Source organism: Phascolarctos cinereus, unplaced genomic scaffold, assembly GCF_003287225.1.
Source record: "Phascolarctos cinereus isolate Bilbo 61053 unplaced genomic scaffold, phaCin_HiC Scaffold_4;HRSCAF=312, whole genome shotgun sequence".
Lineage (NCBI taxonomy): Eukaryota > Metazoa > Chordata > Mammalia > Diprotodontia > Phascolarctidae > Phascolarctos > Phascolarctos cinereus.
The window spans coordinates 201,844,007-201,859,944 of NW_027555847.1; the positions used below are offsets into that span (position 1 = coordinate 201,844,007).

The following is a 15,938-nucleotide window of genomic DNA, read 5'->3' on the forward strand; positions in this document are numbered from 1 at the left end:
ATACTCATGAGAGAGTGTGTCACAGACATGGGAGGGGGGCACAAGGTATGTTTTGTATCAGTGATTCTTACTATGCATCTTAGTAAGTGTTCCTAAGTAAAAGCTAATTAAGTCTGGCTGACTAATTGATATTAGTAAATAGACACTGGGTGAAGAATACCAGGTTTTTGAGCTATATAGCACTGGAAAAACACAAAGGTTAACTCAACATTCAGAGAACATTCAGAGTCACTTTAGTGACTCATCCTGCCAATGTGAAGAGAGTGTTGGAGGAGTAGTTCCAGAGAATGTGCTATGTTACATGTTGTCTCCACCAGCAGAATGTAAACTACTTGAGAGTGGAGATTATTTCAGTCTTGCTATTTGTATCCCCAGCACCTAGCAAAGTGCCTGACATGTAATTTAATTGATTGACCTTGAAGAAATCACTCAAAATCTTAGGAAATCCTCTGCAGAACGAGAGGGATGAATCAAATGATCTTTAAGGTTTCACCCAGCTCTAATAAATACTTAGGTGGCTTCTCAAGAGGTATATAATGGCATGTTAATCATTAACATATAATAAATATAATAAGGAACAGTGACTGCCATCTTTTTAACACCTTCAAATGCTATAAAAGAGTTATAGCTCAAAATCAACACCTTAAATCAAAGGTGTACATTTCATGGAATTACAGAAAACTTTACTAGCCTAATGGATAAAGAACATTTCTTTCTATGAGCCTTTCTTAGTGAAGAATTATGCCTTTCCCTTGAATCAAATCTGCCTGGTGGCCCAAGTCCAAAGGAGGAAAATGGAAAGTTCTAAAGAATTCTGTAAAAGACTGTGTATATTCTGAAAAGAGATGTACCAGAGAGTACATTTTCCTGTATCACACTGCTCTTTAGGAGAACTCAACATTGTTCTTTGTCCTTGTTTTTCAAAGAGGACCAATAACATCATAGGCGATGTCTTGACTCATGTGTGAATTGGATTTAAGTGAAGCAGAGTTGCACAAAGTTGCCAGCCTTACTCTCTTTTCCAGAGTCATCAAAGTCCAGGGTCAAAACAAAAGTCAGGATGACTGAAGATAGCCTGCAATGTAGTGGATGACTTTGGTGTCTTTGATTCCTGACCAAGCTGTAAGCAATCCACAGTGCCTGCTTCAGCTGCCTTTGTGGCTGTTGGAACAAACTATTTTCATCTGCCCATTCTACTGGGGAAAGTCTTCAAAGGCTTGGGGTAGACACTCTGCTAACTTACCAGCAGGTTTGTGGCCTACTGGTTACCCTCAACCTGGTTTAGCTCGTCTGCCCATATGATTTACCAGCATGTGGCCATTGCACATGTTGCAGCTTCTTGGAACCACAGGTGAGAGGTGAGTGCCAAGTGGACACCACATGTGAATAAGCAGGTCTGAAAAAGGCTCAGCAAGCCCTCATACCAGGGGATAGTCCTCTCTGAATACCCCTACACCCCAAGAACTCAACATGTAAACCCTGCAAATAGTAGTCACTTATACCTTCACTTGTTGACTCCATTCTGGATGCTGTATTCACAGTGTCTCCAAATAAACAGTATCGGGGCATTTTGGTTCCAACAACTCCAGCAACCACTGGCCCTAATGAAAAAATCCATACATTGGAAAAATGTAAGAATAACAGCCAAGTTCAAATAAAGCCAAGGAAAATACACCCTTGGATACTGTCTTTGAAGCTTAGACACATCATTATTCTCTGCTCCCTAATGAATGCAAAATGAGCAAGGTTTGATATTAAAATGAAAATTCTTGCAATTGTTGCACATTAAGATGAGAAGTATTAAGGGATTCTGCCGAGGTAATTTGTATTCTACATTACCCATTTAATCATGGGACTAGGAAAATATGCTGTGAGAAGGGAAAAAAAAGGAGGATGAGAGGGAGAAAACAAATCATTAAAAGTTGGAACAGTGACCTCAAAGTCCTCAGATTGTGGCTGTGCAATAATATCTTATTCATGGAGTCAGAGTCTGGCAATGCACTCCTCCTGGGAACCATAGCAAGAGACAGGGCCAACACAGAACCTGGATGTCAGTGCTCAAGTGATTATACAGGATATGTAATATCAAACATTCCAATGAGGACTTTGTAGTAAATTTATCCAATGAGGACAATGTAGTAAAGGTGTGGAACTAACCGATTTAGGATTATGCAAAGAAAAGGGACAAACTGAAGCCTGAAACCTGCAATGGACCACCACAAGAATGAATCAAAAGCCAGGGAAAGAGAAATGAGGAATGAGGTAGGATCTAATACCAGCCACCTTGTCCAAATAAGCAGACAACATTAAATGGCACCTAGATTTCAGAGTGAACTACAGAGGATCACTTTACTCTGATGTACCCCATATATCCAATGAGTTGCAAAATCAAATAATTTCTCCTTTAATCTAGCAATATCACCAATAGAACTTTAACCCAAAGAAATCAAGGAAAGAGGAAAAGGTGCTCCACATATAGAGACATGGCTATATAAATATATGTAGTTATAAACCAATCATAATCTGTGTGTACTAGTTGTAAGCCTTCTGAAAACTCACATTGAATGTTGGAGTCAATGTTTTTAGCCCTGGGGTAAGTGAAATGAATGAATGAAAAATCATTTATTAAGTTCTAATTATGTTCAAAGCTCTCTGATAAATGCATTCAAGTGCTAATTATATACAAAGCACTCTAATAAATGCTAAAAATACAAATAGAAAAGCAAGATTGTCTCTGCCAGGGGAGAGTGGAGCCTGCTCCAACCGGAGTAGATTGTTCAATTTTCAGGGTGAGCTTTTACACTTCAGAAACTGACAAACACTTAAGTCAGGGATTGATTTACTATTTTGTTGACTGTCTAGACCTAAGAAAGTTATAGAAAAATATGAATAAAGTAGATTAAACTTAAAAGTGTGTTATATGTACATGTTTTTACCATGGAGCCAGGTGTCAAACATTTACCAGCACACCCCTTGCTCCCTGCCCTCAAGTCCACATTCTAACAAGGATAGACAACACATACAGGGGGTTTCCACTGTGAGTTAGATGGAAAGACCCAGGAATCCTTAGGGTACAGTTGCAAGGCAGATGGTAACCCATCTTCCATTAAAAAGTTTCTGATATTGAAGCATTTGATGGTTCCAAGAACTCTCTGGATCTTATGGGATCCTAGGATCATAGATTTAAAGCTGGCCCTTAGGGGCCATTGAGCCCAATGCCCTGACTCCAAAGATGAGGAAACAGAAGCACAGAGAGGTTCAATGACTTATCTGAGGTCACACAGCTATTAAGTGTTTGAGGCAAGATTTAAATCCAGGACTTCCTGACTCTAAGTCCAATGCCCTATTCCACACTGCCTCAACAGTCAGAAGGCCTAGCTATATGACCTTAAGCAAATCAATCAACCTCCCTGCACTTTGGTTTCCTCATCTGTTTTGCCCAACTAACAATTTTGTTGTGAAGTTCAAAGGAGAAACTGAAAGCATTTTATAAATGATATCATAGCTATAACAGTGTAAGGTAATACTTGAGTTTCTAGCAAGAATCAGTAAATGATTCATTGAACTGACACCATGCAAGTCATATCTGTTGAGTGTAGAATGATTTAAATTATATGAGAGAATCCTTGGAAGGTGAAAGAATGAGAGGCAATGTAGGGTACAGATACAATCCCACCACAACAAATAAAAATATCCTACATGTAAAAAATACTCTAATGACAGGAAAATAAAAATTGACAGAACCCAAAACAAGAGAGTTTTTACAGAAACAAAATCCTGAAGACCATTTCACCAGTCCATCATTTCTGGTATTCCTGCACCTGATTTCCCCCCGCCCCTGCCACCACAAACCAAGGCTTTACTGCCCACAATAGCCCCAAGATCCATGTAACTGGCCACAATTTTAGGCATCAACTTTTGAAGCTGACTCCTTGGCAGTATCCCAGGGGGTACTCTCCTCCCAATAAGGGTTGAGGCTCATGAATTAGACCAGCCCTTAAGTTCAAGAGGAAGGAAAGAAAGTAGCCATAGAAAAGTACGGAGTCCAGGGAGAAGGCTGTGGGAAAGGGAAGAAGTAATTAGGGCAGCTAGGTAGCACAGTGGATAGAGTGCCAGGCCTAGAGTCAGGAAGACCTGAATTCCTGGCCTCAGACACTTACTAGCTGTGTGACTTTGGCCAAATCACAAAACCCTGTTTGCCTCAGTTTCCTCACCTGTAAAATGAGAAGGAAATAGCAAACCACTCCATTATCTTTGCCAAGAAAACTCCAAATGGAGTCACAAAGAGTCAGACACAATTAAAAAACAACTCAACAATAGCAACAATTAGTGTGATCCTGGTTACAACTTATGATACAGTGGAAAGAACATTGGCTCTGGAGACAGAAATCCTGGCCTCAAATCCTTTCTATGATGCTTACTGCCTATGTGACCTTGGGTAAGTCATTTTGCCTCCATGGGCCTCAGTTCCCTTTCTGTTACATGAAAGCATTGAGTTAAAAGGACTCCGAGTTTCCTTCCAGTTCTAAATTCATTATTCTTTGACCAGGACACAGACAGCCATCCAGAGGAGGGAGAAAAAGGAGAAGAGGTCCAATTGCAATGGCTTCTCAAAGTTTTCCCTGAGTAATGTTCTAGGGTAGCATCTTCCAATTTGTTTCTGACCACCACTCAAGATTTGGCTAAGGAAATGAAGAAAGAAAATAACAGAAAAGAAAGTGAAACCCAGAAAATGGGGATTTAGAAAAGAAGAAAAGAAATCCAAATTCAGTGGCATTTCAGAAAACTCTCAATAGCAGGGTACCCAAGGATCGCTCTGGTCTGAAAGAACATAGCATAGGCAGGAGGCTTTGGGGGAGGGGCATAACATATTAAGCCTAGATCAAATTTATCCAGTATGATAGGGAAAGTAAAAAGCACCTATGGAGCAAAGATGCCATAGAAAGATCAGAAGAATGACTAACAAAAATCTGTGGAAAACCTGCTTGAAGTTAAGAAATGAGCAAAAAATTAAAGGAAAGTTAAATCAAATACTTTGATATAAAGAAAATTGAGTTAATAATTCCTTGAGGGAAAGGGAATTATTTCAACAAATTCTGCAAGTCCCTTCATTTCAAATGACTGTAGCAATAAAAAAAAAAAACACTGAATGGTTTGGAAGAATTAAATGAAAATATCAATGAAATAAGGATACAATTTGAATTATTAAGGAATTAATCAACAAGTCTATCAGGAGAAGAGAATCTAGAAAAAAGGGTGAGACATTTTAAAGTAACAATTTATCTGGAAAATAACAGGATGACCAAATCAGAATGTAGAAAATGCAGACAGAAGGAAAACTAATTATCAAAAGATAATATAATTGGAAGAACTTATGAGAGCTTTACAAATGAGAATGTTGAACTTAAAAATAGTATGTGAAGAGATTGTAGGTATTCCCAAAAAAATTATGGAAAAAAACCTTATACAATATTTCCGGAAAACACATAGGAAAATTGCCCAGAAATATTGGAGACAGATGGAAACATAAAAATTGAGAGAATCTGCACAAGATCAATAGAAATCAACCCCAAATTTGGCTCACTGAGCAATATCATAGTCAAATTTTGGAATTACAAAATCAAAGAACAAGCAATGAAAAGCTTTTTCCAAGTGCAACTAATTAGCATAACACAGAATTACTTCTCATTAACAAGAAAAAATCTAAGGAAATTGTAGAATGATATTCTGAAAAGCAAAGAGGATCAAATGGTACTCCAAAATAGCATATAATTACATCTTTATACCACTTTAAGGTTTGCAGAGCACCTTGCATGTTATCTCATTTCATCTTCACAACAACCCTACCAGTGAAATGTTAGTATCTTCCCCTTTTGCATGTGAGGAAACAGGCTCAGAGAGGTTAAATGACTTGCCCAGGGTCATATAGCTAGTAAATGCCTGATCCAAGATTCAGAATCAGGTCTTCCTAAAATCACATCCATCACTGTACCTATGTCACCACCTCTTGCCTACCTGAGGCAAAATATTAATGAAAATACTGTATGTTAAGCAAAGAAGAATAATTTGAGTCATCCTTTCAAAAGAATTCAGAAGCAAAAAAAGTATTCTACAAACTAATCTAAGAGAATAAAGCAATATAAATAGTGGAGATGTAATACCCAGCATTTCTCTCCATTGGGATAAAGAAACCGGGAAAATATTGGTTTAAAAAAAAAACTTAGAAAGGAGAACTAAATGGCAGCCTTTCAATTTATTTGCCTGCCTTTGGGGTTGAGGGAGAACAGGAAAAGAATATTTGGAGAGAGAAAAGGAAGATCACAGAATGGGGAACGGGAAATAGGTCCCATCAGCAGAAAGAAAATATTCTAGTAGTGTCCTGAGGTGGTTCTACAGAGGCAGGAGGGGATGAGTTTACAAACATACAACGAATTTCATTGGAGATACATAAACACGTCAGAAGATCAGTTTCTTCAAGCCAAGGTCATGCATGTTGGTATCCAATGAAGGGTGGATGTGTTAGAATGCTGGTGGGAATCAGAAGGGGAGTGGATGCCTTAAAGAGAGATAAACAGGGAGTCATATGCTCAAAGGGAGGTTGGCATGAATGAAAATAGATAAATAAGGAGGAAAAAAGTCAAAAACCAGTATCAGCCCTCCTTGGACTTGGTTCCCATTACAACCTGCTGCATGAAAACTGAAATTCCTGGAATTGGGTTCTATAGTCTCCTTGAAGGGAGAGAAGTCATAAAACAGATGGAATTAAAACAACATTTCATGGAAGGAATGTCACAAATTAATGTCAGATGAATTTAAGAAAAAAGGATAGGGAAAAAACAGGGAGATAAGGAACTACTCTAATCTGAACTGGGAAAGAGAAGGGTAAAACAAATGAAAGAGACAATAAAAATATAATCAAACTCAATAAATTAATCAGGAGGGAGAGAAGTTGAGGGAAGGAGAATGAAATCAAATTAGAATACCCAATAAGAGGAGAAAATCAAATTAGCAAAAGAAAAATTTTAAAGGTGAATTCATAAGAGAGAGAAAACAATTATCAGAAACTACTATACAGAATTTCACAGCTATTTTTACATTTTTATGTTTATCAATTCCCTTTATTTATAAATCATATCTGGTTTAGTAATTTTATATTGATTTAAATATAAGTAAATAAGAGTAATTATTAATGGTAAAGTAGGTTACTCTAGTTCACTGAATAATATTTAATGATTTGGAGAAGGGCTAAAGCTAATTGGTTAATTAATGAATAAGATTGCAAATTCATTAATGAAAAATTATTCTACATATCCATAGACCTCTAAGGAGCTCAGAATTAACAAATTAGATACACAGTAATGACTACAGTGGTAGATTGAAGTTGGATGAACTTCCAGTGATTGTAGTTAGACCCCAGATCTTGTTAATACTGTTATATATTAATAAAATCAGTGAAGATTGAATAGGAAGAGAAACTGTAAAGTGACAACAGCAACAACAACAATGACAAAAACCCTTGCATCAAATACCATTGATAAAAGTCTAATATCTCAATAGGTAAACTGTCAAAGGGACACAAATCAAGTTTTCAGGAGAACTGCAATTTATAAATGATCATTTGAAAACATGCCTCAGATTACTATAGTAGGAAAGATACAAATTAAAATAATTTTAAGATTTTACCTCACACCCTGAAAATTGGCAAAGATGACAAAAAATGAAAATGGTCAACGTTGGAAGAGTTATAGGGAAACAGGCATAGCAATACACCCTTAGGTTGCTTTGGTTTGTTGCATTCTGGGCATCAATTCAGAACTATGCAAGAAAAATGACTAAACTGTTCATATCCTTTGTACTACCAATCCCATTAACTGGCATATGTTCCATGAAAGTCAAAGACAGATTCAATATAAATTAACATATTCTTTATTCTTTATAGTAGAAAAAAAACTATAAATAGAATGTGTGCCCATCAATTGGGAGTTGGCTGTGAGTGGAGGTGGAGAGAAACTGTGACATGTGAATGTAACATAATATTACTGTACAACAAGAAATAATTAATATTAGAAATTCAGAAAAACAAAGGAAGATTTGCATGAACTGATGCAAAGAGTATATAATTACTACAATAATGTTAATGGAAAAGATCATGAAAAGGTAGAATTCTGAGTACCTGAAGAACCAATAATGGTCCTAAAAAACAGAAAATTAAACTTATTAAACTTGTATCAGAGAGGCAGTGAACTACTAGGGTGTAATGTTGTTATGTATTGTCAGATTTAGTCTATAGTGAGTATTTTTGTTTATTAAAAAAAGATTAATATTTAAGCAAAAATAGTGCCCCATGGACACGATTACTGTATCTTTAAAAGGGACTAGACTCTTGAGAAAGAGGTATTCTGTCAATCTTAAGGGAATTAACTATCCTGGGGGAGGAGGGAAAAGAGTGTGAGTCACTATGAGAAAAAATTAGAATTTCTTTCCTGAGACACTGTGTGAATTAACTGTCAAGGGGAAAGCAGTTGAAGAAATGTTTCGAGAGGACTGCACATAACTGTTATTTTGTGATGATATATCATGAAAATAATTTCCAAGAGACCTGAATTGCTATCCTAAGGGAATTGCATTTCCATAATTGAGTAGTCATTAGCAGAGTGGATGAGAATGTGGTATTCCGCATAGTGGTGCATTGACAAACATTTAATAAATGGTTCTCAAAAAATGTACACATGATATATCTTTAAGTTTAATCTGTGTTATTAATAGTTTCTCCATCACTTTCTTCAGTCTAGGCATTCAACAAAACAATAAATGAATTCCTGATTTGTAGCCTTTCACAGATTCCAAGGTCTAGTTACTCACATTGAAAATTTAACAATTGACTCCCAGGAGCCAGTATGGAGCTGGCTTCCTCCAGCATACCCTTGACTCTACCTTTCTTCTCTTTGATTTTGGAGGAACAGGGGTTATTGAGACTCATTTTAGCAGGTTTATCATATTAATATTTAAGCCCCATGGCAGTATATGATACAGAAATACTTAAATATTTTGAGGTAAGAGAAAGAGGAACAGAGAATGGATATGAATAGTACCATAAATATTTTCTGTGTTTATATGGATAAAGTGGATAGTTGAGGTAATTATTCAAGTGATTTGGGGGAAATACTGATCATTGAAAGGAGAAAGAGTGATGGAGAGCAAAATTCATTCAGCTTATCTTTCTCTGTAAATATACTGGATAAATACTCAATTCTACTTTACTTGCTTTTGTAAACAAAGTCACACTGCCTCCCGCTTCACTGGAATTTCTTACCTGAATGGATCCCAGCACGTATCATCAGCTGGACATTGGGTTTATGGGGAATCTTAAATGTCTTGCACACAGCTACCAAATCCAGTGCCATGCTAGCTATTTGCCCAGCATGGAGAATGCCATTCATTTTGGGCACTCCTGATACGACCATGTCTGAAACACACAGATGGAACACTTGAGAAAGCATTTTAAAAGTATGCACACTTCAGATATTACTTGTCTTCTTGTTTCTATGCCTTCCTTTTACATTTCAGCTATGGTTCTAAAGATCTACTTAGGGCAGAGATCCCAGAAAATTAATTCTAGGTAAGTATCTAAGAGAGCTATAAAGCCCTTGGGGGAAGGGGAGGGTAATGGAGAGGATGGAGGTAATCTCCACTATGCTTTAGCACACCCCGGATCATTTTCAATGAGAGAACAGATTACCACTTAGAAGCAGCAGTGCCAGCTTCTTGTGCCTGAAGAGCATTATTCCCTCTTCTCTTTGTTGAGTAAACACTATCACACTCAGACACAAGTTATTGGCATACGCACCTCATTCTGTGGACTCTGGCTCTGGTTTTCTGACAAACTATGAATTTTTTTCCGTATTATGGTCAGGCAACTATCTATGCAGTATTGTATTTCTCTTCTCTCTGACACACACATTAGAAATATAGGGGTTTGGGCCAATGATAGTGGGACTTGGGAAATAATTAAATACAATCTGATTCATTATAAATACTTATGTAGGCACTTGTTGACTAATAAATGTTTGTTGACTGATTCTTTGAGACCTTTTAGTGTATACAAGTAGTTACTGAATAACAATCCAATGTCCTAGAAAGAGTCAGGGCAGCTTTCAAAAGTGTGGAAAAACACAACAAAGGTACAGACATAATGATAATGACTTTTGTAGAAGTGAATTGGGAGAAGGGGAGGTGGTGACTATAACTAAGGGTTGAACAAGGTATTAACAAGGCTGCCTTTCCTGATTCTAGCAAATCAGCAAATTATTTAGGTGCTTTGGGGTTAACAAAGCCATGTATAACTCAGGGCTCCCAAGCTTTGAGATAAGTCATCCCCTATTGGCCACTGAGCAGGAAAAGCTGATGATTCATTGGCTCTTTTAAAAATGAATGATTCTACCTCTCAAAATCTCTTCTTCCTTATACTCCCCATGTAGAAAGCAATTTTCCCACCAGGAACATCTGGAGGGGGTCATCCTTTCTCTAACTCCATCAGAAATGGCAAACTGTTGAGCATATCACAGTTGAATCCTGCCTCTGTGACTCTGATCCTGGTTTTGGGGCTGCTTCTTTACTTGTTCTCTCCTGATCTTAGGTGAATGAATATCATTCCCAAGATGGTAATGTCCAGGCTTGAGGTCCATCTTATAAGTTTGACAATCCTGAGACCTCTTCAGAGTTGACTGGTAGGAAAGACATTCTCAGCAACCAGGTCAATGCTCTTCGACAAGATAACTCCCAAAGAGAAGAGACCAAACCCTAGCCTGGCTGACCAGAGGACATCTACCATGGCTGGGGTGGAGAACATGCTGGGAGTAGAGCAAAGGGAAGAACTGAATCTGGATGAAATATAAATATCAAAACCTCCACTCCACTCTTCACTCAGGAGTGAATTTACCTGAAGTTCCTGCCTCTAAGGGAAATGTCTTCTGTTCTTTACTCAAACAACCTCCTTTCTATTACTTATATTTATTTATTCATGACTTGGACTTTTGTCAAAGGGAAACCTCAGATTCAGTTTTCTATGCTTTGGGAAGTTTATAGAATATAATGGTCCATAAGATTCTTTTTCATTTAGCTCAGAAGCCCCCAGACAGGATGGAATCCTGATGAATTATACAGATATTCCAAATTTCTGTCTACTTTGTTGGTCATTCTGTCTTTAGAAACAGTTGCATCTTTTATCTAACCATAGAATTAAAAATTGATCAAACAGAAATTAAAAGTACAGCTTTAAAGCACAGGAAATCTTTGTATGTACTCTCCCAATGGGAGAAAGTATAGGCAAACTGGAAACAGTATATTAGGAACCACACAAGTTCTCTCCAAATGGGGGATGGGGGTGTGGAGGGGAGTGAAGTTTGACCATTAGACCTGTCTCCTGCCTCAACTGCAGGCATATCCCATCTGACCATAGCCATTCCATTCGATGAGGCTTCAAATGTAACTTCCTCTAATCTTCACCCAGATCACCTGGTGCTCTGACTCTCCATCATCTCCATTCACCCTCAGCTTGTAATATTGAAAGTGAAAGCTCCCCTAAAATTTCAGCTTCTCAAACTCCTGCATTATCTCTTGTTTCAATACTCCAGATGTGGAGGAATTCTCGTACAACAACCAGTGCGTGCGCGCACACACACACACACACACACACACACACACACACACACATCTTTGTACCTCTCTCTAGTAAGAGCCCAAAAAGGCAAGTTTTTGTTCTAGCTCAGAGAATTTTATCTTCCAGACTGAAAATTTTCTGTGTCAGAGAGCTACATACTGTTATACTTTCTTAGATCCATGATATCACTGACATGGCTATTTCCTCTACTGGTATTCACCAAAATCCATTTAGGATTCTCATGCCATGCAATTCTTGTCCACGTTCTAAATATTCCTAAATCATACCTACTCAATGCCTTGTACTTTTTCTATAAGAACATATTGAGGAGGCAGAGCTAAGATGGCAGAGTAAAAGCAACGACTTACTTGAGCTCTCCCACAAAGCCCTCTAAATACCTGTAAAAAATGGCTCTAAACAAATTCTAGAGCAGCAGAACCCATAAAAAGATGGAATGAAACAAATTTCCAGCCCAAGACAACCTGGATGGTTGATAGGAAAGGTCTATTGCACCAGGCTGGGAAAGGAGTGCAGTTCAGCACAGGCCAGACCAGGCATCAGCAAACCTGGAGCAGGCCTCAGGGGACTGAATCACAGGAAGCTATGGTGGTTTCCAGACTTCTCAACCCACAAACACCAAAGACAATTTAGAAGGTCAGTAGGAAAGGTCTGTGACAGCAGTGAGAGAAAAGCTTGGTCGCAGCCCCAGTCCCAGCATAGCTCTGAGGTGGTGGTTGCTTCCAGAGCTCTTGGCCCAGAGATGGAGGGGGAATAGAGTGGATGATCAGAGGGAGATTACAGGGATCTCTTCACTGGTGCTGAAGCAGGACTCTGCTTTGTCCATGCTTGGATCTGGGTCACAGTCTTGGGTGGAGGTCCTGGGGCAAGGAGGAGTGCCAGCATGGAGAAGCTTGTGGCAGCAGTAAAGAGGGAATCTTCCTGCCAGTTTCAAGGCAGAAAAGAGTCTTTGTGGTCACTCACAGACCACAGCCCAGGCCAGGAAAGAAGTAAACACTTCACCTTTGATTATGCCACCTTGGAAGAACTGAAAATTTACAGGTCCCTAGAAGTATCTCTGAAAACAGCTACACAAAACCCCTGAAGATTGGGACAGTACATTCTCCACACTGGAAGCAGAGCCCTACCTTAACAAAGAGTTTAAAACTCAAGTAATTGGGTGGGATCATGAGCAAACAGCTCAAAAAAAGTCAGACCATAGAATCTTATTTTGGTGATAAAGAAGATCAAAACATACAACTAGAAGAAGACAACAGAGTCAAAGCTCCTACATCCAAAGCCTCCAAGAAAAATATGAATCAGTCCCAGGCCATCGAAGAGCTCAAAAAGGATTTTGAGAAGCAAGTAAGAGAAATAGAGGAAAAACTGGGAAGAGAAATGAGAGTGATGCAAGAAAATCATGAAAAACAAGTCAACAGCTTGCTAAAGGAGACCTAAAAAAAAAAATACTGAAGAGAATAACACCTTAAAAAATAGACTAACCTAAATGGCAAAAGAGGTCCAAAAAACCAATGAGGAGAAGAATGCCCTTAAAAAGCAGAATTGGCCAAATGGGAAAGGAGGTACAAAAGCTCACCAAAGGAAATAATTTCCTAAAAATTAGACTGAAACAAATGGAAGCTAATGACTCTTTGAGAAATCAAGAAGTTATAAAACAAAACCAAAAGAATGAAAAAAAAATAGAAGACAATCTGAAATATCTCAGTGGAAAAACAACTGACCTGGAAAAATAGATCTAGGAGAGAAAATTTAAAAATAATTGGACTACCTGAAAGCCATGATAACAAAAAGGGCCTAGACATCATCTTTCAAGAAATTATCAAGGAAAACTGCCCTAATATTCTAGAACCAGAGGGTAAAATAGAAATAGAAAGAACCCACCAATCACTTCCTGAAAGAGATCCCCAAAGGAAAACTCTTAGGAATATTATAGCCAAATTCCAAAGTTCCCAGGTCGAGAAAATATTGCAAGCATCCAGAAAGAAACAATTAATGTATTGTGTAAACACAATCAGGATAACGCAAGATTTAGCAGCTTCTACGTTAGGGGACTAAAGGGCTTAGAAAATATGATACTCTGGAGGTCAAAGGAGATAGGATTACAACCAAGAATCACCTACTCAGCAAAACTGAGTATAATCTTTCAAGGGAAAAAATGGATATTCAGTGAAAATAGAGGACTTTCAAGCATTCTTGAGGAAAAGACCAGAGCTGAATAGAAAATTTGATTTTCAAATACAAGACTCAAGAGAAGCATGAAAAGGTAAACAGGAAAGATAAATCATTAGGGATTTATTAAATTGAACTGTTTACATTCCTACATGGAAAGATGATATTTGCAACTCATGAGACCTTTGTCAGTATTAGGGTAGTGGGAGGGCAAAAATTATATGTATAGACAGACAGACAGACAGACAAATAGATAGATAGATAGATAGATAGATAGATAGATAGATAGATAGATAGATAGATAGATAGATAGAGGGCACAGGGTCAATTGAAGATGAAGGGGTGATATCTAAAAATAAAATTAAGGGGTGAAAAAGGATTATACTGGGAGAAGGACAAAGGAAAAGGCAGAATGGGGTAAATAATCTCACATAAAACAGACAAGAAAAAGCTTTTACAGTGGAGGGGAAGTGGGGGAAGGTGAGAGGGAATGAGTGAATCTTATTGTCATCAGATTTGACTTAAGGAGTGAATAACATACACACTCAATTGGGTATGGAAATCTATCTTACCCTATAGGAAAATAGAGGGGAAGGGGATAAGGAGGGGGGAGATGATAAAAAGGAGGGCAGATTGGGGGAGGGGATAATCAGAAGCAAACACTTCTGAGGAGGGACAGGGTCAAAAGAGAGAACAGAATAAATGGGTGGTAGGATAGGATGAAGGAAAATATACTTAGTTTTTCACAACATGACTACTATGGAAGTGTTTTGCATGACTACACATGTATAATCTGTATTGAGTTCCTGGCCTTCTCAATGAGGGTGAGTGGGGAGGGAGGAAAGGAGAAAATGTGGAACCCAAAGTTTTAAAAACAAATGTTAAAAATTGTTTTCACATGCAACTGGGAAATAAGACATATTGGCAATGGAGTATAGAAATCTATCCTGCCCTACAGGAAAATTGAAGGGGGAGGGGATAAGAGAAGTGGGGGGGAGTGGTGATAGAAGGTAGGGAAGATTAGAGGAAGGGGTATTCAGAATACATGCCATCTTGGGGTGGTGGAGGATTGAGAAGGGTAGAAAATTTGGAACTCAAAATCTTGTGGAAGTGAATGTTTAAAACTAAAAATAAATTAATAATAATTTTTTATGAAAAGAATATATTGTGAATTGAATATGCTGTGAATACTAATGCAACTTGGACTTTCAATCTATAATCCATAATTCTCAATGTATGATTGATTCATTTCTTTTTCAGGTCTTGTGTACTTTATGGAGTCTTTTGTATCACTACTTGTATACAAGTCATCATTGGTAATATGGAAATACATCAAAGAAAACAGACAACAAATAGATATGAAATGGACCAGATCTGCCAGTATTATTTCTTTAGCAAGTTATTTTCTTCATGGATAAGATTCGAAGAGCCACATTTGGACTCTAACACCTCAAGACATGATGAAGATATAGAAATGTCTCTCAAAAAAAGGAAGACAAAAACAGTAGCTGTAACTGACCAAGTACACTCAGACGAAATCCATGCTGGATGTGACACAATTTTTAAAAAATATTTCAATGAATAATTTTTCAGATAGTTTGAAGAGGATAAAGTTTCAAAAGAATGGGAGTAATTACAGGTGATATTATTACACAGAGAGAAAGACACACACACAAAGAAGGAATGAAGATGTTATCAATAACCACTGAAGTAATTTAGGGATAACAAATAAAGATTTCAAGAACCCAACTGATGACCTACTTATCTGACAAAATTCTAGCACAGGAAGAAACAATTATATCTATCTATTTATCTGTATCTGTATATGTAATATAATAAATCATATATGTATGTATGTGTAAATATAGCTCTCTTAATACTAATGGTAGGGATGTTTTATATGTATATATGTATGTAAATATGTATATACATACATAAAATCCCTAGCCATTACAGCTAATGAATTTGACCTATGCAACTGTGGGGAGAGGTCTCATGATACAGTAGAAAAGGTACTGGATTGAAGTCAAAGGATTTGGGTTCAAACCCTAGCTTTGTTCTTTATTGCCTAGAGAACTTGGGAAAATCACAT

At 37.6% G+C, this 15,938-nt stretch overlaps 1 protein-coding gene across 1 annotated transcript in view; it reads right to left on the minus strand.

Moving 5' to 3' along the window:
* Positions 1 to 15,938, minus strand: part of LOC110200851 (atrial natriuretic peptide receptor 1-like) — a 127,671-nt gene that overhangs the window by 14,157 nt on the left and 97,576 nt on the right. Inside the window, exons 22-23 of the mRNA XM_078151924.1 lie at positions 9,314 to 9,466; positions 1,503 to 1,601 (exon numbers count right to left, since the gene is read on the minus strand). Of these exons, the coding sequence (XP_078008050.1) occupies positions 1,503 to 1,601; positions 9,314 to 9,466 (252 nt within the window). The remainder of the gene's footprint in view (positions 1 to 1,502; positions 1,602 to 9,313; positions 9,467 to 15,938) is intronic.